The sequence below is a fragment of the Saccopteryx leptura genome, chromosome 5, assembly GCF_036850995.1.
Source record: "Saccopteryx leptura isolate mSacLep1 chromosome 5, mSacLep1_pri_phased_curated, whole genome shotgun sequence".
Lineage (NCBI taxonomy): Eukaryota > Metazoa > Chordata > Mammalia > Chiroptera > Emballonuridae > Saccopteryx > Saccopteryx leptura.
In genome coordinates, this window is record NC_089507.1 from 185,145,904 (window position 1) to 185,170,897 (window position 24,994).

Genomic DNA, 24,994 nt, shown 5'->3' on the forward strand with positions numbered 1-24,994 from the left:
TTCTTTGTTTTTCCTATGATTTTTCTCTTTACTTTTTATTATTTTTAAATACACTGCTCACAAACATTATGGGATATTTCAATATGAATATGAAGTGATAAAAAAAAGCATTTGACCTTTTTTATTAAATAAGGACATCAGAAAAGCAAATGACAAGTCAAAGAAAATTGTTCAATTATGCAAATGAGATGCAAAACCAACTTTTATTTCATTGGTGAAAATGCTCTATACAAAAGGCTGAAATAGAGTATCTGCTCATTCCTTGACCTTTAAAGTGCATTTTGAAATATCTCCTAATTTTTGTTAGTATATTTTCTATTATTTTTTTATTCTATTTATTTTTTATCTTTTCCTTTTTTCATAGTCATTTTTTTTTGTTTGATTTCTTAACAACACCACTCTCAAATGCCATTAAGGCAGAAGAAAAATGCCATGGCTACCCAAGAAAGAGACAAAGTTTGGAAAGAAAATAAAAAATCTCCAGAAAGCTATCTCAATCACATGGAAACCTTGGAGTTAAATAATAAAGACTTCAAAATTAAAGTTCTGAAAATACTCAGTGAGATGTGAGAAAACACTGATAGGCAATTTAATGAGCTCAAAAAACAAATTAATGATAAAATGAGTACTTCACCAAGAAAATAGAAATTTTAAAAAAGAACCAAACAGAGATGAAGAACTTAAGATGTGAATTGTAAAATGAGGTAGCATGTTTAGCTAATAGAACAAGCCAGATAGAGGAGAGAATCAATGACATTGAAGACAGGTAATTAGAGATGTGACAGAGAGAAAAAGAGAATCGGGAATTTTTAAAACATGAGAGTTCTACAAAAACTGTCTGACTCCATCAGAAAGATCAATATAAGATAATGGGTAGCCCTGACTGGACAGTTCAATTGGTCAGACCATTGTCCCAAAGTGCAGACTTTGACAGTTTAATCCCTGGTCAGGGCACATACAGGAACAGATTGATGTTCCTGTCTTGCTAGCTCTCTCCATACCTCTCTCTCTTTTAATTCAATAAAATAAACATTTTTTATTTTTTTAATTAAAAAAAATAATAAATATATCAGAATAAGAAGATAGGGAAAGGGGAATGGAGAGCCTATTCAAACAAATAATTGATGAGATCTCCCCAAGCCTATGGAGAGAGTTAGATCTTTGAATCCAAGAAGCAAACAGAATGCTGAGTTACCTCAACTGAACAGATCTTCTCCAAGACACATTGTAATAAAACTGTCAAAAATCAATGATAAAGAAAGAACCTCAATGCATCTAGAGAAAAAAAGAACATAATATATAAATGAAAACCCATTAGGTTATCATCAGCTTTCTCAGCAGAAACACTACAAGCCAGAAGAGAGTAGACCCAAACATTCAAAGTACTGAGAGAGAGAAATTACCAGCCAAGAATACTATATCCATCAAAGTTATCCTTTCAATCTGAAAGGGAAATAAAAACTTTTGCAGTCATAAAAAAGCTGAGAGAATGCATCACCAGAAAACCCCCACTGCAGGAGATACTCAAAAGGGTTATTCTACCAAATACAAAGAACAAAACTACAGTAAAATCTCCAACAAGGTTACAATATAAACAAAGATAATCTGTGACAACAATAATATAAAAGGAAAGAGGATAAAAATCTGCAGTAGCAAAGGAAGATGGAGTGCAGAAGCACTCCTAAGACAAAGGACTAGGCCCTGGCCAGTTGGCTCAGCGGTGGAGCGTCGGCCTGGCGTGCGGGGGACCCGGGTTCGATTTCCGGCTAGGGCACATAGGAGAAGCGCCCATTTGCTTCTCCACCCCCGCCTCCTTCCTCTCTGTCTCTCTCTTCCCCTCCTGCAGCCGAGGCTCCATTGGAGCAAGGATGGCCCGGGCACTGGGGATGGCTCCTTGGCCTCTGCCCCAGGCGCTGGAGTGGCTCTGGTCTCTGCAGAGTGACACCCCGGAGGGGCAGAGCATCAATAACAACAAAAAACCCAAAAAACAATACTAAAACACATAACTTAAAAAAAAAAAACAAGAAAAAGAAGTATGGAGTACCACCAAACAAAAACAAGTGACAGAAACATAAAAGAGAAGAACCACCGGAGACATGAGCTAATAGAAAACAAAACATAAAATGGCTATAGAAAATCCAGAAGCATCAATAACTAAATGTAAATGTACTGAACTCACCAATAAAGAGGCACAGAGTGGTAGATTGGACCAAAAAGCAAAATTTAACCAAATGCTGCCCTCAGGAGACACATCTAAGCTACAAGGACAAAAGCAGACTCAAAATGAAAGGTGGAAAATGATTCTCCAAGCAAATAATATCCAAAGAAAAGCAGGTGTCACCATACTAATATCTGACAATTCTGACTGACTTCAAGACAACAAAGGTAACGAGACAAAGATGGATATTTCATAATAATAAATATAGGGGACACTATATCAAGAAGACATAACACTTCTTAATATGTATGCACCGAATCAGGAAGCATCAAAATATATGACATCTAACAGATCTGAAAATATAAACAGACAAAAACACAATCATACTTTGAGATCTCAACATACCACTGACAGTTTTGGATAGATCATCCAAATAAAAATCAATAAAGAAATATTTGCCTTAAATGACACACTAGACCATTTGGACATAATAGACATTTACAGAACATTTTATACCAGAGCATCAGATTATATATTTTTCTCCAGTGTACATGGAACATTCTCAAGGACAGGCCATATGTTGGGCCACAAAATTTACCACAACAAATTCAAGAAGATTTCAATTATACCAAACATATTCTCGGACCATAAGCCTTTGAAATTAGAGCTCAACTGTAAAAAAAAAAAAAGTAAAGAAGCCCACAAAATGTCAAAATTAAACAACATACTTCTAAAAAATGACTGGGTTGAAGAAGAAATAAAAGCAGAGGTCAAAAGATATATACAAACAAATGAGAATGACAACACTACATATCAAAACTCTGGAATGCAGCAAAAGCAATACTAAGAGGGAAGTTTATATCATTACAGGCTTATATCATGAAACAAGAGAGATTTTAGGTAAACAACATAACATTACATCTGAAAGAACTAGAAAAACAAAGGCAACCCAAAGTCAGCAGGAGAAAGAAAACAGTAAAAATTAGAGCATAAACAAAGAAAATAAAGAACAAAAAAAACTATAGAAAAAATTAATAGAACAAAGAGCTGGTTCTTTGAAAAGATCAGTAAAATTGACAAACCTCTGGCTAGACTTACTAAGGAAAAAAGAGTAATGATTCACATAAACAAAATCCAAAATGAAAGAGGAGAAATAACCACAAATGAAAGAGGAGAAATATACAAAGGATCATATTAGGATGCTATGAAACATAATATGCCACCAAATTCAACAATCTAGAAGAAATGGATAAGTTCCTAGAACTATATAATCTTCCTAGACTGAGTCATGAAGAAGTGGAAAACCTAAATAAACCCATAAGCAGGGAGGAAATAAAAACAGCTACAAAAACCTCCCCCAAAATAAAAATCCAGGACTAGACGGCTACACTAGTGAATTCTACTAAACATTCAAAGACAATTTTGTACCTATTCTTCTCAAAATCTTCCAAAAAAGTGAAGAAGAAGCAATACTCCCAAATACATTTTATAGGATCAACATAACCCTGTACAAAACCTGGCAAGTACAACACAAAAAAAACACTACAGATTAATAGCTCTAATGAATACAGATGCAAAAATCTTGAACAAAATACTAGCAAACCGAAAACTACAAAACATTTAAAAAAATAATACATCACAATCAAGTGGGATTCATTCCAGGAGCACAAGGATGGTTCAACATATGTAAATCAATCAATGTAATATAGCACATTAACAAAACAAAGGATCAGTAGATGCAGAAAAGGCATTTGATAAGATACAACATTCATTTATGTTTAAAACACTCAATAAAATGGGTATAGAAAGAAAATACTTCCACATAATAAAGGTCATACATGACAAACCATTAGCCAATACCATTATAAATGCTAAAAAAACTGAAGGCTTTTCCTCTAAAATCAGAACAAGACAAAGGCTGCCCACTCTCTCCATTCTTATTCAACATAGTTCTGGAAGTTTTAGCCAAAGCAATGAGGTAAGAGAAAGAAATAAAAGGCATCCATGTCAGGAAAGAAGAACTAAAAGTACCATTTTTTTGCAGATGACATGATTTAATAAATAGGAAAACGCAAAGACTCCACAAAAAAACTATTAGAAACAGCCTGACCAGATGGTGGCACAGTGGATAGAGCATCGAACTGGGATGCAGAGGACCCAGGTTTGAGACCCCGAGGTCGCCAGCTTGAGCACGGGCTCATCTGGTTTGAGCAAAAGCTCACCAGCTTCAACCCGAGGTCGCTGGCTCAAGCAAGGGGTTACTCGGTCTGCTGAAGGCCCAAGGTCAAGGCACATATGAGAAAGCAATCAATGAACAATTAGGGTGTTGCAACGTGCAACGAAAAACTAATGATTGATGCTTCTCATCTCTCTGTTCCTGTCTGTCTATCCCTCTCTCTGACTCTCTCTCTGTCTCAATAAAAAACAAACAAAAAACTATTAGAAACAATAAACCAATACAGTAAAGTCACAGAATACAAAATCAATATACTAAAGTCTACTGCTTTCTTATATGCCAACAATAAAACTTCAGAAAATGAACTCAAAAAAGCAATTCCTTTTATAATTGCAACAAAAAAATAAATAAAATACCTAGGAATAAATTTAACAAAAGATGTGAAGGACCTATATACTGAAAACTACAAAGCATTATTGAAAGAAATTGAAAAAGATACAATGAAATGGAAAAATATTCCATATTCAAGGATTAGAAAAGTCAACATAGTTAAAATGAGCATATTACCCAAAGCAATATACATATTTAACGCAATCCCAATGTCATTTTTTGAGAAAAAGAACAAAAAATCACCAGATTTGTATGGAACCATAAAAGACCTGAATAACCAAAACAATTCTGAGAAAAAAGAATGAAGCTGGAGGTATGACATTACCTGACTTCAAATTATCCTATAGAGCAGTGGTCCCCAACCTTTTTTGGGCCACGGACTGGTTTAATGTCAGAAAAAATTTTCATGGACAGGCCTTTAGGGTGGAATGGATAAACGCACAAAATAAAATTATGCTACCGGCATAAAAACTGTGGTATTTTTAAATATAATTGTCAAACTTACGATATTTATTGGGCTAAGTTAAAGGAGGAATGAGCATGTCCTTATTATTCAGGCTGTATTTAAATTTGTTATTCTGACAACGTTTCATGTTTGACATCAATATGTAATATGATAGGTTCAGGCTCGCTACCAATCATGAACCTACGACAATAAAAATAAATATGAGCCCTGGCCAGTTGCCTCAGTGGTAGAGCATAGGCCTGGCGTGCAGGAGTCCTGGATTCGATTCCCGGCCAGGGCACACAGGAGAAGCGCCCATCTGCTTCTCCACCCCTCCCCCTCTCCTTCCTCTCTCTCTCTTCCCCTCCCGCAGCCAAGGTTCCATTGGAGCAAAGTTGGCCCGGGCATTGAGGATGGCTCCATGGCCTCTGCCTCAGGCGCTAGAATGGCTCTGGTTGCAACAGAGCAGCGCCCCAGATGGGCAGAGCATCGCCCCCTGGTGGGCATGCCGGGTGGATCCCGGTCGGGCGCATGTGGGAGTCTGTCTACCTCCCCGTTTCCAACTTCAGAAAAATACAAAAATAATAATAATAATAATAATAATAATAATAATAATAAATAAATAAACATGAATCCACTGTGTACTCATATGCAACTTTATTAGAAGCATCCTCTTAATATCGTACCAACAACATAACATGAGTAACATCCTCTCTGCCTCCACTTTCCAGTCACTATGGTAATGTTTAAATATGCCTTAAAAATAAGATACAACACAAAAACAAATATAAAGTGCATGAAAAATACAACTCACCATTGTTATGAATATTGTAAGTTAAGGGTTATTTATTATAATGTTTATATAGAATGAGAGATAGTAGCCTATCTCTCAACCATAATGCTAAATCAGTGGGAGCCCAGAGCTTGTTTCTCTGCAACGAGATGGTCCCATCTAGGGGTAATGAGAGATAGTGACACCCGAAGTGTGTTGCTTATGTCCAGTCTATTCCGTAATTTTGTTTTGGTTGCTCTCACTGCAGAAAATCCCGCTTCACATAAATAGGATGTCGGAAATGGCAACAGGGTTTTTAGTGCTTTTGTGGTGATCTCAGGCTTTTCTGCCATGACTTTAATCCAGAACATGGCAGAGTTGTAGTCTCGAACATATTTTTAAGGCCGCCGTCATTTGCAATCTCCAGTAGTTGATCTTCTTCTTGCATAGACACGCTGGATTCACCTGGTTTGTTGACAAATGGATTGTGGATCCATTCCTTGGCAATTCGTGGTCTTTTGTGGTTGGGAAGTAGCGTTCAAACTCTTCTAAAAGCAAATACAGGTGATTGTGCACCAGCTGGGACAATGAAGGCTTGGACTCAGTCTCTTCCAAAATTCCAACGAATGTTTGAAACATGTCAAATATATCCCTGTTCACGCGTCATCCCCACAAATCCAGTTTGGCTTTAAATGCAGCTACTTTATCTGTCAACTTGAAGATAGTTGTCATTTCCCCCAGAAGTGACCGATTGAGTTCATTGAGGAGGTTAAATATATATGCCGCACAAGTAAGCGAGTTTTGCAACCCATTCCTCGTCACTGAAATGTGCTGCTAGTGGTGACTTTTTTTCTGAGAGAAATCTCTGCAGTGGCTCTCATAATTCAAACACTCTGGCCAGGGACCTCCCTTGGGATAACCATCTTATTTCTGTGTATAAGAGAAGGTGTCTGTGCTCCGCGTTCATTTCCTCACAAAGCTGCTCGAACAGGCGCGAGTGAAGGGCGTGTGCTTTGATGTGGTTAATAACTATAACAACATCATTCAATATGCTGTTAAGTTCCGGTGGTATATTTCGGCTAGCCAGCATTTCCCTGTGAATGACACAATGAGTAGACTAGCATTCAGGTGCAACCTCCTTAATCCGAGTAGTTAAACCAGACATCCTTCCAGTCATGGCACCAGCTCCATCTGTGCATATGCCGACACAAAAAGACCATTTCAGTTTTCCTGAATATAGTCATCCAGCGATCTAAATAGTTCTGCGGCTGTGGTTTTGGTTGGCAATGATAGTGCACATAACATATTCTCATGCACATCCTCTTGATAAAGATAATGCATGTAAACAAGTAGCATTGCCTTGTTGTCAATATCTGTAGATTCGTCAACCTGGAGAGCATACCACGGTGATTTATTAATCCTTTCCAACAATTGTGATTCAATGTCCTCTGCTATTTCCTCAATGTGCCGTGTGACGGTGGTAGCTGAAAGAGGCATCTGTGCTATCTTTTTAACCACAGCCTCGCCTAGAAGTTCACGATAAATGTCTTTAGTGGCTGGAAGGATGGATTCTTCACCAATGGTGAATGGCTTCTTAGCCTTAGCAATATGATTAGCCACCAAGTATGATGCTCTCAGTGCACTCGCCTTTATTGATGTAGTGGCCACCAGTAATTGTTTCTGTCCTTCTTGTTCATGCTTTTTTCTTTTGAAATACTCAGAAGGCTTGTCTTTTAAAGTAGGGTGCTTGGTCTCCAAGTGACAAAGCAGTTTTGAAGGCTTCATTGCCTCATTACTTAGCCAGTCGCCACATATTATGCAGAGCGGCCTTGGTGCGCGAGAATTACCAGTTGCGATAAATCCATACTTCAAGTAGGGCTCCTGGTATTGTCTGTTAAATGAAGCCTTCTTTTTCTTCGAGGTCATAGGTTCTTCTTCTGTCTCCTCACTGGCCCTTTTCCACTTTGCAAAAAAGTTTTTGATGGAATTTTGTTTTTCACTCATTTTGCTAGTTAATGGGTTTAATTTTAGCGGCAATGTATCATGTGACCGAGACAAGCCTCAGGAGTGAGTCTTAGATGATGTAACAGAGAGAATCTGGTCATTTTTAAAAAATAAAACATTGTTCACACTTAAATATAAATAAAACGGAAATAATGTAACTTATTTATTCTTTCTCTGCAAACCGGTACCAAATGGCCCACGGACCGGTACTGGTCCACAGCCCAGGGGTTGGGGACCACTGCTATAGAGCCATGATAATGAAAACAGTATAGTATTGGCAGATAAACACAGATACAGACCAATGGAACAGAATTGATAGCTCAGAAATAATAAGTACAAATGGTAGATACAAAATAGTCATAGGATGGTAAAAGGACAGACTAGGGAATACAGTCAATAATATTGTAATCACGATATATGCTGCCAGGTGGGGACCACTTTGTCATATATAACCATTATGCTGTACACTTGAAAACTAATACAGAATAATACTGAATGACAACTGTAATTAAAAACTAATTTTTAAATAAAAATTTTAAAACATAAATTGTAGGATTATTTTTGTATCTATATTCAACAAGATGATAGGCTCTGTAGGATATCTCACATGTAGAAAGAGATCTTCTGAGGCTTTTTCCTGATGATGCCTTTATTCCCTTTGGGACTATCATTTCTAACCCTGGTTCCTCTGTTTCTGGTCTTCTCAAAAGAAAAAACGTAGTAATAGTAGTAGTAGTAGTAGTAGTAGTACTACTTTTATAGTATGATAGTTTATTTGTTCCTAAGTGCTGCTGTCTATAGTATAAAAATATATTACATTTATATTTTTATAATCTCAATACAGAACTACATAAAGCAAACCTACCTTCTCATCCTTAACTACAGGAAAACAACATTTTTTACTTTATTATATCTTCACTTACACGAGCCTTAAGATGGATTGTTCACTACAATATGTTATAAAATTTGATTTGTCACAGTACATCTTAAACATTCATTAAACTATTACTACTTGACCTATTATTAACCACAATGTAAATATACCTGTCCTTGGGGTGGATACAGGATTAATTATAATAAACAAATCAATCTTCCTCACTTTCCACTTTAAAATTCTTTTTATGGCAAATTGAATTAATCTTTAGCCAAAGCCAGTCCATTAAAATTGGAAAGTTAACCAGTTTTTTATTACATAGCCCATAATTCACAAATGAAAAAAAAATTGTATCCCCTACAAAATATTTTTCTGTGATTGTGGTACAAGTGAAATTGTATCCAAGAATATAACACTGAGCTATAAATTAGATTGATGTGTTCTTCCCCAAGCTCTAGAAAAAAACAAAATTCTTTGATCAATAGGCTTAGTACAAAATAACATAAGGACTTAGTCATAGTAAACAGATCCTCCTATACACTGCTACATACAAAACCCTGTACATGAATCTTTATAGCAATTCTATTTGTTATAGCAAAATACTGAAGAGAACCCTAATCTTTCAATGGGTGAATGGCTCAACAAAATTTGGTATACCCATCCAATGGTCTGCTACTCAGAATTAAAAGGAATCAGCTACTGATATATGTAACAATCTGAATGTACCTCAAGCGCTTTTTAGTAAAAAAAAAAAAAAAATCAGTCTCAAAATTTTACATGCTATATGATTCCATTAATATAGCATTCTCAAAATGGCAGAATTATAGAGATAAAGAGGAGGAGGGGATAGAGAAGTAAATTACACTACAAAGGGGTAGCATGAGAGAGTTCATTCATTATGTTCCTCTGCCTCTTTCTTGCGGTGGTAGTTACATGAATCTATACACGGAAGAAAACCACACACACACACACACACACACGAATGCAAGTTAACAATGGTGAAAACTCAATAAAATCGATAGCTTAGTATCGATAGCTTAGTTAATAGTAATGTACCAATGTCAATTTCCTGGTTTTGCTATTGTATTATAGCTATATGATGTCACCTTTGGGGAAGGCTTACACAGTTGAAAGTGAAAGGTAGAAAGGACTCTCTGTATGATTTTTGCAATTTCCTATAATTATTTCAACATAAACATTTACACCAAAAAAAATGGCCGCTGATATGGGAACCTGAATTTAAACCTGGGTCTACCTGACTCTACAATTTGCACTACTGTCCTGTATACCCTACTGCCTACAAACTCTATTTTATTGAAGTACTGGTATCCCAAGTTCTCTGTATTTCCTACAGAGAAGAATCTAATATATAGAAGGCTCATCCTGTATCACATTTAAAGAAATCTAAGGAAATTCAAAACACATTTTTTTTTTCCCTTTTTTTTTTTTTTTCTGAAGCTGGAAACAGGGAGAGACAGTCAGACAGACTCCCGCATGCGCCCGACCGGGATCCACCCGGCACACCCACCAGGGGCGGTGCTCTGCCCCCCAGGGGGCGATGCTCTGCCCATCCTGGGCGTCGCCATATTGCGACCAGAGCCACTCTAGCGCCTGAGGCAGAGGCCACAGAGCCATGCCCAGCGCCCGGGCCATCTTTGCTCCAATGGAGCCTTGGCTGCGGGAGGGGAAGAGAGAGACAGAGAGGAAAGCGCGGCGGAGGGGTGGAGAAGCAAATGAGCGCTTCTCCTATGTGCCCTGGCCGGGAATCGAACCCGGGTCCTCCGCACACTAGGCCAACGCTCTACCGCTGAGCCAACCGGCCAGGGCCAAAACACATTTTATGAGGGATAAAAGTTAAAATATTGAAACATTTCATGCATGGCAACCAAGACCAGTCATTCTGATGTACTAACATGGACATGAAAAGAGAACTTGAGAAGTCTGATAGAAAGTGATGACTGGGCTGCTTTGGCCCCTTGACCACAGGCATGGCCTCTCCTCCCTTCTCACTAGAGGCAGCTCTGGAGTTCTCTGCCATGTTGCCTTGTTCACCTGGAAGGTTAACAGCTGTTCCTCTCCTTACACCCCAGGCAACCAAACTGCACAGCAGAAAGCTATAAATACAGTCATTACTGTATTTGGCATTCCTTTTCCATCTACCCAGGAACTTTCTGATGAGGCTGTGCTTGTGAGAGACTTCAGAACATGGCCAAATTGTAATCAGCACAGCCACAGAGGTGAACTAAATGTGCTAAAGGGTTTTGGGGAGTGAATGAAAGTTGCCTCCTGCCTTCATATTGATTTATCAAACCCTCATACACTGTATGGTAGTCATGAAAAAATTACACATATAGGAGAAAGAATAAAAATAGTGATGAAATTACTCTCATATTAATGATATTTTCCTGTTTCACACAATTTTATTTTATTTCAATAAAAATACCGATAGAAATTATTTTTTATTTTTATTTATAGATCAAATAAATCACTTTTAAAATCAGAGCCAAACTGATTCCTTCTGTCAAGTCCCCATCACTGAATGTGCTATTGTTCAGAGTTGCTGCAAATTCAATTGCATATAGTTTATTTTAACAAATATACAACATCAAATGTTTACTGAGAACATAAGGATAGGATATTGCTGTAGGAGGTGGCATGAAACATGAAAGACACCAGTCTGTAGTCTCAAAAGGAAGATAAGCAGGTATACATTCAATAAAACCCAAAACATACCATAAATACTGATATTATTAAGTGTGCTATCATGGCAATTCAATATTATGTTAATAAGAAAGAGAACACATAAAAATGGTCTTTAGGTATTTAAAAAGAAAATACATGTCATCAGTTGTGGTGCTCCACAGGAAAAAAACTAGGACTAATGGCTAAAAAATTATAAGAATATACAAAAAGTTGGTTGTACACACACACACACACACACACACACACACACGTAAGAGCTTTTAAAGATCTTGAGAATATGATGTTGAGCAAACTAAATCAGAGAGAAAAAGCCAAGAACCATATGATTTCACTTACATGTGGCATATAAAATTGAAAGCAACAAACAAGAAAAACAAAGGAAAACTCATAGACACAGACAACATGATGGTGGTTACCAGGGGGAAGAGGGTTAGTAAAGGGGAAAAGGAGTCAAATATATGGTAATAGAAGATTTTGACTCTGCGTGGTAAAACACACAATGTAAAACAGAGGGGATGTATCATAGAAATGTACATTTGAAACCTATATAATCAATCGTATTAACAAATGTGACCCCAATAATTTTTAAAAAAATAAAAATTAATAAAGTTTTAAATTAAAACTGACTTGTTTATAGAATTTATGGCATAATAAATCACTGACAATAACTACAGTGATATATGATTAAACCTCTGTACTAGAGAGTTCATGAGACTTTCCAAGGGCCTGTCTACTCCAGATGCCCCACAGATCAGAGGAAAGCATTTTGATACCCAGGCCACAAATGTACAGTCTGTAGGGACAAGATATACAGAAGACTTGTGGGCTGTGAGGTAATCTGAAGATGGAATTCTAGCCAAAAGGAGTGATTTATATTGGGTAGACATTAAATCACCAGAAAGACCCCCTCTCTCTTAAACAGTTATATACTGTACTTTAGAGAGGTAGCAGAGAAGAAAGGAAGTAAGAGGTATAAGAAGAGACAGCAAAATTACTGAGCTCTGGTTATAGCAAAGCAGACACAGTAAAATGTAACTGATGGCCAATGCTGAGGAAAGAACAGGCTGACCAGTCTTTCCAGCTTCCTGCCAAGCCACCAGAACTATGCTATATCATAAACAATGTGCCAGTTCTTCATGAGAGACTCTTCTGTTTACCTACTGAGGCAGGTTCTTACTATCCTGTTTGAATTTAGTCATCACCAGGTAGAACCTGAAGAGAAACTTGAACTTTACCTGAATCTTGTACCTCTGGGAAACAGGAACATTCAAGAAATTAACCTCCATCACTCTTCCCTATATGACTTAAATAAAACTCATGGATAACCCCTTGTAATCTATGTCAAAGCCAAGGCACAGACCCTACAAATTTCCATTCTTTGACTCACAAATGACTAAGAACTATTTGTCCCCATCACCCGTTCCGGTTGGTCAATGACTAGGCTTGATTAAATTTTAGTCAGGTTTCCCTCCTACTTCCAAGACTCTAAGCTTTGGCTCATGCTTGAGAACGACAATGAGTACCCCCCCCCATCCTTAATGACCCCTCTCAAGAATCAGTTGACCTCGGGGGGGGAAATTATTCCCGCATCAACTGTCTGATCACACCAACCAGTCATCCCAGTGAACCACATCCAATACTTTCTAACCTATTTACTCTTCTCTATAAAAGAAAAACCCTATTTTGCTTGACCTTTGCAATGCTTATAGATCTCATAACTAAAGTAGTTCTTCCTATTGCAATATTCTTTTTCTAATTGCAATAGTCCTTTTCCTCTTATCAAAATAATCTCTTAACAAAATCAATGTTTATTTTCATAGAATCACAACTATTTCAAATTTCTTGATATACAGCCACATAGTAAAATATATAAGATTCAGATGACCATAAATAACACTACTATTTTACCATGTTCAAACATAAAAGTTACTTAATTATTAAAATAAAGCATTTCATAACTAACATGAAAAGTTGAAACCAAACAACTGAGGTTTAAAAATTACAGAAAAAGAATCTTTATATTTTATTTTTTCTGGTACAATTCAATCATCTCTTTATAACCTATTCTAAATAAAAAAGCTTGATAACCTTCTTTTGATATTAGCCAATGGTTACCTGAAGCATATTACCAACATTAATATAGCTGCTAAATTTCTTTCCAAAGAACTGCTGTAACAACCTGTCACTTTTCCATTGGTCTAATACCCTAGTCTCAACTTGGTATGGATAAGAACATATTAACTATGGCACACACACAAAAACAAATCCTCAATGTTTTTAATCAAGAAGGGAAATAGAAAAAACATTTCTATACCAGAAACAATATCTTCTAAAATACTTACATTTGTTTATAAAAAAATATTTTTAAATAAGAAATACTTGTATAACAAATACATCACAAAGAATCAACTACTCACCCGCATTGACTATCGCATCTACCTCTAGCAATGTGATGTCACCTCTATAGAGAGAAACTTTTTCACTCAAATTTTTCTTCACTTGTGATGTTTCCTGAGTATTTTCTTCTGTAATAAAAAACCAATATATATTAATAGTAATATTCTTAATTAATTTATAACTTAAAAAAGACAATTTTGACTGGCCCTGGCCAGTTGGCTCAGTGGTAGAGCATCAGCCTGGCATGCAGGAGTCCCAGGTTCGATTCCCGGCCAGGGCACACAGGAGAGGTGCCCATCTGCTTCTCCACCCCTCCCCCTCTCCTTCCTCTCTGTCTCTCTCTTCCCCTCCCGCAGCCAAGGCTCCATTGGAGCAAACTTGGCCTGGGCACTGAGGATGGCTCCATGGCCTCTGCCTGAGGCGCTAGAATGGCTCTGGTTACAACAGAGCAGCCCCAGATGGGCAGAGCATCGCCCCCTGGTGGGCATGCTGGGTGGATCCTGGTCGGGCGCATGCGGGAGTCTGTCTGACTGCCTCACCATTTCCAACTTCAGAAAAATACAAAAGGAAAAAATAAAGACAATTTTGATTAAAAAAACCAATATGAGTCACACTCTGAGACACTAGACAAGTGGAAATAAATGTGTAAGTACCAGGGGTGTGGCTTATACTCTATATATTGTGTATTCCTAATTATAAAATATAAATGTATTGTCACATATATAATAAGCATTCAATAAATGTAGGTATGTTATAATGGTCAACAAAAAATTTAATGATTATCATTATTATTAAAATATCAATTTTAAAATAAAATTATGCAACATCAGCTTCACAAGGAAATAAGAACATGATGTGCAAATATCAAGATAAAATAAATGTTCACAGTGAATAAGGTTATTTCTTTTTTTACAGTTACCTGAAAGGCATGTTTGAAGAGGATATTTACTCAGAACAAAAACATTTAGGTTCAGTTCTTTGCTACTTCTAACAAGCTGTCCCTCAGAATGACATGGATGAAAAATATTTGAATGTGTGAAACTACTTGTTTCTTAACAAATGTATTAACCTTTTACTCTAGAGGTCACTGCTAGATTTAAAAGAGAAATAGTTCTGTCCTGCACACAACCACCAGCAAGCTGATATAATTAAAACAAGCCAAACATTACATTCTAAAATCTGACGTGTGTGTGTGTGTGTGTGTGTGTGTGTGTGTATTTCGTGAGAGTAGTGGAGATACAGAGACAGATTCCTGCATTCACCCCGACCAGGATCCACCCGGCAACCCCCTTCTGGGGCCAATACTCTGCCCACCTGGGGCAACCCCGTTCTGTGGCCAATACTCTGCCCACCTGGGGCTGCTCCCAACTGAGCTATTTTTAGCACCTGAGGTGGAGGCTCCATGGAGCCATCCAAAGTGCCCAAGGCCAACATATTCAAATCAATTGAGCCATGATTGCGGGAGAGGAAGAAAGAAAAAAGAGAAAAGGGGAAGGGGTGAAGCAGATAGTCACCTCTCCTGTGTGCCCTGATCTGGGACTTTGATACTCAGGGTTGATGCTCTACCACTGAGCCAACCACCCAGGGCCATTTTTTAATATTTTAGAGAAATACTATGACTTAAATTTTCATTTATTTTTCACAAATAGTAATGTTAAAACATACTAAACAAAACTATGAAACTTTTAAAATACATTAAAATGCTATGAATAAAGTTTTTTAATATCTCTAAGAAAGTTGATTCATAAACTTCAACTTTTTAAAGTATTTATGATTCAATAAGAAGAATAATGTTATTAATTCACAATGATGCTCTCAAATGAGTTTGCAATTTTGAGGTATCTGGGTGATTAGAGGTGATAGGTTACAAGTCATTTAAATTTTCTTTGGGCCCCCAAAGACAAAGAAAAAGTTGTTCTCAATCAAATATCAATATATTTATTATTATTATTATTACTTCTTATCAGTGAAGGAGATTAGATTTTTTGTGCTCTTACCAAGCTGCCAGTGACTGCTCCTTTGTTGAGCCAAAAACTTTGAATTCCACATACAATCAGTTTCTATTATTATTCCTTTTACCAAATTAGAAAGTCTTGTTTCCAAATTACAGATTGGTAGATGACAACAAATATTTTGTGGCTTTTTCAAAAATTTGTGGGTATTTGGACTATTTGAAACTAGAAATTATAAAGATTTCTTGTTGATGCTGAGCTTCAAAACTTCATCAGGCATTAAATTGATAAGTATCACAAATGGTAGTGAAAGTTGTTTCAACTTGGGAGAAAGAGTCAAGGATTCCTAATCCATCTTCTATTTTCATTTAATTCAAAAAGTATTTCTTCATATTTTTCATACAGCATTATGTATATAATATTGCATTTGGGGTAGTGTGACTTTTAAAAATAAGTGACAATAAATTATGTATTTTTCTCCCAAAGTTAAATAAATAATGGTATTGGAAAGTGTCAAAGTTTAAACCATTTAGTTCAGTTTTCTTAAAAGAAATCTTAATTTTTCATCTGCAAATTAAAAAAAGTGGAATATTGAGCCTAAATAAAGTTTCAAGCAGCTGAACATAGTGAATAATTACAGTGCTATGACATGTCAGTCAAGTAAGTTACTCAAAATGACCTTATTAGAATTATCAGAATCATGAAGAAATATTTCTCTCTCTCTAATTTTAAAAATTCACATGAACGTCTTTTCCTGATAGCCAGACTTATACTTACTGCCCAATTGCTCATATGGTTTATCAAAAAGGCCAAAATGTACTGAAAAGCTACAATTAATAGTATTAATAATTATCAATATTTCCTTCAACAATAAACCAAAATCAAATAGCATATGTTTGACCACTAACTGTTTTCTGTAAATACAACAATGTAAATTACCACTAGAGGCCCACTTCTTTTATCTGAATAGCAATGCACTACCTTCCTTTCTACACAACTGTGTTTCATCAGCCCTCATCTCAATTTATCTTTCCCATTTTCTCGGTTTTCAGTAATATATAGGACAGAACACTGTCAAGCATCACTACTTCATAGGCATTCTATATGTACACAAAGCACCAATGCACATTCTGTATATCAGCGGCTATATCCAACTGCAGGTTGAAATATCTGCCAGTGTGCACATATTATAATAATTATACTTCCTGATTGTATATTATTGATATTATTTAAAAAAAGAATAGAGATAGACAGTAAAGTGGTGAGAACAAATTTTATTCAGAAATGGCTGCAATAGGGGCAAAAGAGACCTCAATATAGAACTGGGCTCAATAACTAATATAGTAAGAACAAGTGGGGATTTATAGCCAAGGATCAGTGGAAAGAAAAGTACTAAAAGGACATTATTGGGGATGGAGAGAAATTGTGGTAGGATTCTTACTGCAGGCAGGCCTGGTGATCAGACATCACCTGGTAACTGGAGAGGGGATGGGAATTTGATCAGTTATTGATAGTGACTAAATATCAAGGGTGGAGAATTCTCTCAAAACTGATTAGGTAGGATTCTTGCTAAAACTGGACTGTGCAGGTCTGGCAGGAATGGGGCCAAGTCAAGAAAAGGGCTTAGTGAAACTTTACTGAAATCTAGTTAAGAAGAGAGTCTGCCAGTCTATCCTCTCATTCAAGGGAAAAGAGACATTCTCCTTTTCTTTGATCAATGGAAGCCCATTTCTCATTAGCTTGCCTTTTGTTCCCTAAGAACCCACTGAACCAACCACTGAGACTTGGTAGCAGGGTACATTGGCAAAGTGGTGTGAGCAGTCAGGTATTTAGCGAAGGGAATTTCTATGAAAATAAAAAGGGGAATAAAGATGAATGGATGGAGCAGACGATAAACCCCAGTGTATGAGTCCAGAGGGCAGACAGTTGAGAAGACTTCATTGTATTGGCTAAAAGCATCTTTTGCAGTTTGAATGTTCTTGGTGATTGTGTCAGGTGTTGAAATGAATCTTCCGAAAGGCCTATACAATATCAGGCATGAAGGCTGACCATACATGATCTGTTGTGGTGATTTATTTGAAGTTTATATCAGGTCATCCAGCTTCATTCAGGAAAAGGGTAGTTTTAGTTTTGAATGATGCCAAATCAGAAGGAGGGAAGAAAAATTCAAAACATTTTCAAGAGTTGTAGCCAAATAGTGGAGGAAACTAAAATTGACAAAATATTCAAGACAATAAATAGGACTAGAATGTAATAACCCACAAAGATACACTATAGTTCTCCATTGAAATGTAAAATGTCTCTCTAGAGTCACCCTCCGGCCCTTTTGAGTTTGCTTTCTTGGAACTTTTCATGAAGAATCTCAGCTAGACTTTTTAAAAACTTCTCAAGGCTAAGAAGCCAAACCAAGAAGTCACCACTAGTTTGACCCTGAAATGCCTATATATTTGGGTGAATTCCTCTATTCTCAAGTTTTCCAAAATATCCTAAAGTTCCTAGGCTTGCCAAAAAGTGACCTTCTTTACTCACCTGTAAGGCTGAGAACCCTGTAAACCAGGTACCAGAGCATTTTTTCCCTAATGGGCTTTGTTAGCATTCGCTCTAATAGTCAACCTTAGTTCCTCAAAAATGTCTGATAATATCTGACTCTATACACCACTCTCAAACATAACTTTCTAGTCAAAGCCTTTGATGATACAACCAATTTTTTCAATTATGTCCTGTTGCAAGGAAAACAAATTCTTAATGAACTTGTACAAATAACTTAATTACCTTGAAAATAAGAATATTCAATAAAGTTTCTGAATTCCAAAGAGATTAGGTAGGAAGAAAAAAAATGTTTTATTTCTATTTACTAAAGTATAATCTAGTAAATTGTCATGAGTTACAGACGGCTTGGGAAAAGAGCACTGGCACTCTTCAAAACCAGTACCCATAAAAATCATAACCATTCTTCACTAGTTCATCCAGTCTCATGCAATAGACTGTGTTTGTCCTAGCATTAATGCATTAAATGACAAACAAACAAACAAAAGAAACCACAGACTTTTCTTACTCTATTAAACCAACAACTATGTTAAGCAATCTTATGTACTGATACCTATTTCTGAGTTCTCTACTCTATTTTACTAAATACATTTTATAGAATCTAGTATTTATGAACCAGTCAACTTCTCCATTAGTCCTGAAAATCCGTACTCAGTCTAGTGGCATGGTCTCAAAGTTATTTTAGCAATATTGCCTTCAGAAGCCTAGACCCCAGAGTATCTGTCAAAGTCCTTTCCTTGGGTCCCTGAAATAGTCACTTTGTGTTGAAGACAAAGCACTCTTTTCTGTAGCTGATTGCAAGAGCTTCCAGGAAGAAAAAGAGTAAAACAAAATCTATCTGTTTTTGTATATGATACTTAAAATAGTGATGGCTAAAGATCCTAAAAGAGTTCATTACAAAAATGATGTAATCAATAAATTTAATTTTAAAAAAAGAAAAAAATGATGTCATTGATGAGAAAATTTAGTTATTTCTATGACACACAATGTTTAAATAACTAGAATTATAATCGATAAGATTATTCCAGTAGCTATCATAGACAAAAAGGGTTCTGTCAAATTTCTATTAACTTCATATAACTTTCAAATATATATATATATTTACCTATACAAACACAACCTCAGAAAGATTAAGCATCACTTATTATTTGACAATGTTTTCCATGCAATTTAATTTAGCAAACAATTATTTTTAACATTTGTTTTTTAGAAAGTAAAAGAACAAATGCTTTGAGATTTTCCATGGTCCCTCTGGAAAATATCAATCTCAGTTTGAAATCAAAATTTCATGTAGAATTTGATTTGAGGAAGTTGTCAAAAATTTTAAAAGGTTTAGATACTTGATTAAATAGGATCACAGATTACTGTGAAACAATACTTAAGTTCTCCTAAACAGACATGATAAAGACAACATAAAACACAGGAAGTTATTTTGATAGGATATAGAATCTTTGTTGCTTAGGCAGATTATTTTAAAGGTGACAAAAATCTTTTTACATTCTTAAAATAGACAAAAGATGTGATATATATCTATACTTTGAAATATTACTGAGCTTAAAATAAAGAATGAAATCTTACCGTTTGCAACAACATGGATGGGCCTAAAAGGTATTATGCTAAATGAAATAAGTCAGAGAAAGACAAATACCATATTACTTCACTTATGAGTGGAATCTAAATACAAAATAAATAAATCAGCAAAACAAAAACTCATAGAGGACAATAGATGGTCACCAGATGGAAGGGGAGGTTGGAGAGAATGGGTGAAAAAAGTGAAAAGAATTAAAGGCAAATTGCCAATTATAAATATAGTCATGGAGGCCTGACCTGTGATGGCACAGTGGATAAAATGTCGACCTGGAACACTGAGGTCGCCAGTTCAAAACCCTGGCTTCCCTGGTCAAGGCACATTTGGGAGTTGATGTTTCCTGCTTCTCCCCCCTTCTCTCTCTCTCCTCTCTTATTCTCTTTCTCTCTCTCTCCTCTCTAAAAATGAATAAATAAAGTCTTTAAAAATATATAAATAAATAAATAAACAAATAAATAAAAATAGTCAGGGGGATGTAAAGTATATCATAAAGAATATTGTTAATAATATTGTAATAACTATGTATAGTATCAGATGGGTACTAGACTTATCAATTACTTGTGTCTAATCATTATGTTATACACCTGAAACTAATATATTATTGTATATTAGAGTATATTAATATACTTCTATAGAGAAGACAAGTTTTTTCATTTGCCTTGATATGTAAACCTAAGGAGGCTGTGGACTAAATTTTAAATGAGAAACTGACTCGGACACATAGAGCAGCTATCTGGATGACTTTAAGGCTTATCTGTGGAGAAAACACCCAGTCTGTTTACAATTAACTTTTATTCCTCATCAGCCTCAAGTAATTGCTTTGCAGGGGAGGGGAGTGAAGGGGATTGTAGGGGAGTGATTGTAGGGGAGCTGAGGAACTAAAGTGGGGAAGGAAAGTCTTGCACAGAGGGTAGAGGTTGAAGAAGGAGGTAAAGGATTCAAGGAAACTAAAGAGAAATGGTAAGAAGAAGGAGGTTGGAATTAATGGGAAGGAAGAGTTCTTAGAGGAATCAGTTTGGGAAGATCTTAAATTTCCCAGAGAAGCCAATGAAGTTTTAATTATTTTGAATGAAGTCATGCCAACAAGAAAGGCAGTAGATAGTGTTGGCAGAGCAGGGCCTTGAGGAGGGGGTTTCAGTGGACTGACATGTTCCATGGGAGAAGCAGGATCAAATAAACAGAAAAGAGAGAATTTAAAAGAGCCAGGAAGAAGCTTTCCAGCCCTGGAGTGAATTTCCACTTGAAACAAAGAGCCAGGAAGAAAGACTCCCAGGCCAGTTAAGTACCTTTCAAACAAAAAGTCAGAACTCTGACTCAGCTTCAGAGGATATACTTAGAATCTTAAGATTAAAAATCTGTCCCTACTGTGCTTCAACGACTGTTATCCAGGGCACTGCCTGGGGAGCCCTACTTAACGAATCTCCAGTCAGTAGTAAAAGAAAGGCTTCTAAGATCAGATATAGAAGATGATCAGATATAGATGATCAGATAGCCAGAGTAAAAAAATCCTATCCCAACTGACTTAGCAGAATTTTTGCTAAAATTGGGCTATGCAGGTCTTGCAAGGAAAGGGCTTACAGAAATCTAAAGTTTATTAAAATAGAGAGTATTTGTTGATATCATGTGATATTCAAAAGCAATATTTTAAAAAGTAATTATTCTTTCTACTTCCTACTCTGAGAACACATGTGATTAACTTTGCATGGGCTTTTGAATAGTTGTAATAGTTTTTGACTTGTCAGAAAAAGGTTGAAAGATATAGGGGGAAAAAGATCAGTGGTGCCCGGTCTAGCTTACCCATCAGCATGAGCTTTGCCTTTTTCACAGGCTATGAGCTATTTTACATTTCTGCAAATTGTAGAAAACAAATAATAATGAAAATGATTCTTGTCCATGGACATGCAAATAAATTATGTTTCCCTGAATGGAACTGATACTGTCCTGTGGACTATTTGCATTTATTTGTAAATTTCATTTCAGAGTTCCTTATTGCCTGTAAATGTACGGTCCTTTAAACTCTCCTTTGAACCAGAGTTAAATATATATAATGGTTGACAAATGTTCATTTTATATTTGTGAGTCATAATCTCATCTTAATGGAAACATTCCCTCTAATAGACATTTTTTAGTTCTAGTTTGTTTATTTAACTAATACTTGTACAACATTGACTATGTGCCAGATGCTTACAAATATTAGCTCCTCTAATCCACATAACAAGCCTATATGAGTGCGTATTACTAGTGTTCCCTCTAGGTAGATAAGGAAGCTGAGGCATACAGAAGTAAGGTGGTTTGACCATGTACACACAGCTGGTAAAGACTGCTGGGCCAGTCCCTGCTCTTAACCAACAAGCTATGCAGGCTCTCATTTACCTATTTTTATTTCAAAGAGTCTAACTCTAAATGAGGTGTCCATTGACTAGGTCCTATCTGTCCCTTTAGTTGCAAAACATAGCAATTTCACCCCCCCTAAAAATCATTTTCTGCTTTTGCCTTAGACAAAAATGTAACTGATTTACCAGAGTGGTTACCATACTTTGAAAATATTTCAAAAGCCTCTGTAGTTTTCTGCTTCTTTTTGGCCAAGTTTGATAACATACCACAGACTAGGGATTAGACAACTACATAATAAAATCAAATCTGTAGATATTAATCATGTATCTTCTATTCACATTTTCTCTTTTTTTATGAAAATCATCAAACTTACAGATTCATATGCCCCAATTCATCCTCTGTTTACATGGATACTCTATTATTTACATTTATTCTGAGTTCTGTCATTTATGTTACTACTGTTACAATTTCATCTCTTTTTTAAAAATCAATAAATCAACTTAGAGATACTGATCTATTTTATGAGGCAGAAATACAATACAATGCTATAGTAACAACAAAAGAAATTTTTGTCAAATATACATTAACACCCTGGTCCCACATGTGCCCCGACCAGGGTCCACCAAGCAACCTCATTAGGGGCCGATGCCCAAGTACCGAACTATTTTTTAATGCCTGAGGCTGATACACTCTGACAAAGCTACCCTCAGAACCTGGGGCCATGCTGGAACCAATTGAGCCACTGGCTGCGGGAAAGGAAGAGGGAGAGAAGAGGGGAGGGAGAAGGGGAGAGAAGCAGATGGTTGCTTCTCCTGTGTGCCCTGACCAGGAGTCAAACCCAGGATGTCCATATATAGGGCCAACGCTTTATCCACTGAGCCACTGGCCAGGGCTGATACAATTTTTAAAACAGTATTGGAAGCCCAACAGACTTTTAAAAACTACACATAACATTCATAAAAAGTAAAAGTTGTTAAGTTACTGACTCACAGTGTGCTCCTGTCACAAGCCTGGCAGGATATATAACTCCTACCTATGTTTCATATGATGGTAATGATAAATTCCATAACTGTACACAATGGTTACTTTGCAGGCCATAAGTCTTCAGAATTTAAGGAAAATTACAAAATCTGCAATTGTAGGCTATTTAAAAAAAGTAAATATCCTGAAACTCTGGGCCAGCACCCTCTCAACCTTTTCCTTCAGTACCAATAAGTACAGTTATATGCACATTTGCACGATCACCAACTTGTACTAGAAGTGTCAGCCCTAAAGAGAAAAGAAGCATATAAGAAAATTCAACCTTAAAAGTGTATTATTTTATAGGTTATTTTGACAAAGTATATTATAGATTACTTTTAAGTCTTTTCATATACATACATGTAATTTTTAAAAAGAACTTGAAAAACCTGACAACTCCAGTAACTAATAAAAGTTGAAATAGAAAGAATCCAAGTTCTTTCCATGGAATCTTCTAAAACATGTAATCAATAGTGTATTAACAGGCATAATTATCAGAAAGCTTATTTTGAATAAAAAATTTTAAAATGTAGCAACCTTTTTCAGTGTGAGAGAGTGCATATTCATACTTCCATGGTGCACCTAAATTTTATAAGTGAGCCGAAACACCAATGTGATAGCTTTAAGGAAACTGAAGCATGCAAAGTACACAATTTCCCCTCTTTCTTTTTAGTCAAATTTTATTTATAAGGATTGCCAAATGATAATAATATTTTCATGCTTATATTAAAATTCAAGACACCTACGAATGTAAGTCTTGAATAGTTAAAAATCTGTCAACCAATTCAAATATATATTAGAATCAGTGAAACAAGGGTTATTGAATTTTCAAGAACAAAGGCTGTATGCAATGAATTCATTAGCTAATAAGATATAAAAGACTCCACAAGTGTACAACCCCTGTACACATCCTAAAAACTACTAAAAGAAAGGATAAAGCTAGTCTATAAGTACATCGCATTAATCAAGAGGAAGAACCCCATGGTAGAAGCAGGCTGTTTTTAGGCACTGAAACCATTTAAAGAAAAACATGCTGATTCTTCTCCTGAGTACATGGATAATTACACTGCCCCCCATCCTCCAACCCAGGTCTCAAATATTCCCATGGTGCATATCTTCTGGAACTCCTGCTCAGAGATCAGAAATATCAACTACATCCTTAGCCAAGTTGCTGAATGTGTCCTTGACTTTCTGGATACCACTGAAACTTAGCTGTCCTCTAACAACAGCAATTCATTTGCAATGGAGATTGTCTGGTTGGTTGGTTTGTTTGAACTCTAACCACATGTTCCTCAAGGCTAGGAGGTATAGGAAGTGCTTCCCACTCCCACACCCAAACCATTTGTTCCTTCTCCCTTCAGCCCCTCCTGAGAGTGACTATGCTCTTTTCTTCACTGGAGTGACCCTTGATCCTCCAGTCCCTGCAGACCTTCCTCCTAGCTCAATGTCTCTTTCCATTCTACTCCTAATATCATTCTCAGTGACATCAACATCCACTTGGCCTTTTGATTCCTCGGTCTTCTCACTTGTAACAATCTTCTTTCTACTCTACCTCATGTCGCAATTCCATTTCCACTATATGTGCCATTTCCAAAATTCTACTGTCTAACATCTCAATCTCTACTAAGTGCCCT

General features: G+C 36.3%; 1 protein-coding gene across 4 annotated transcripts in view; it reads right to left on the minus strand.

Annotated features, from left to right (window-relative positions):
* Positions 1–24,994, minus strand: part of MACROD2 (mono-ADP ribosylhydrolase 2) — a 2,059,933-nt gene that overhangs the window by 1,962,361 nt on the left and 72,578 nt on the right. For all 4 annotated transcript variants that reach the window (XM_066387117.1, XM_066387118.1, XM_066387116.1 and 1 more), the window contains exon 3: positions 13,940–14,047. In XM_066387117.1, the coding sequence (XP_066243214.1) occupies positions 13,940–14,047 (108 nt within the window). The remainder of the gene's footprint in view (positions 1–13,939; positions 14,048–24,994) is intronic.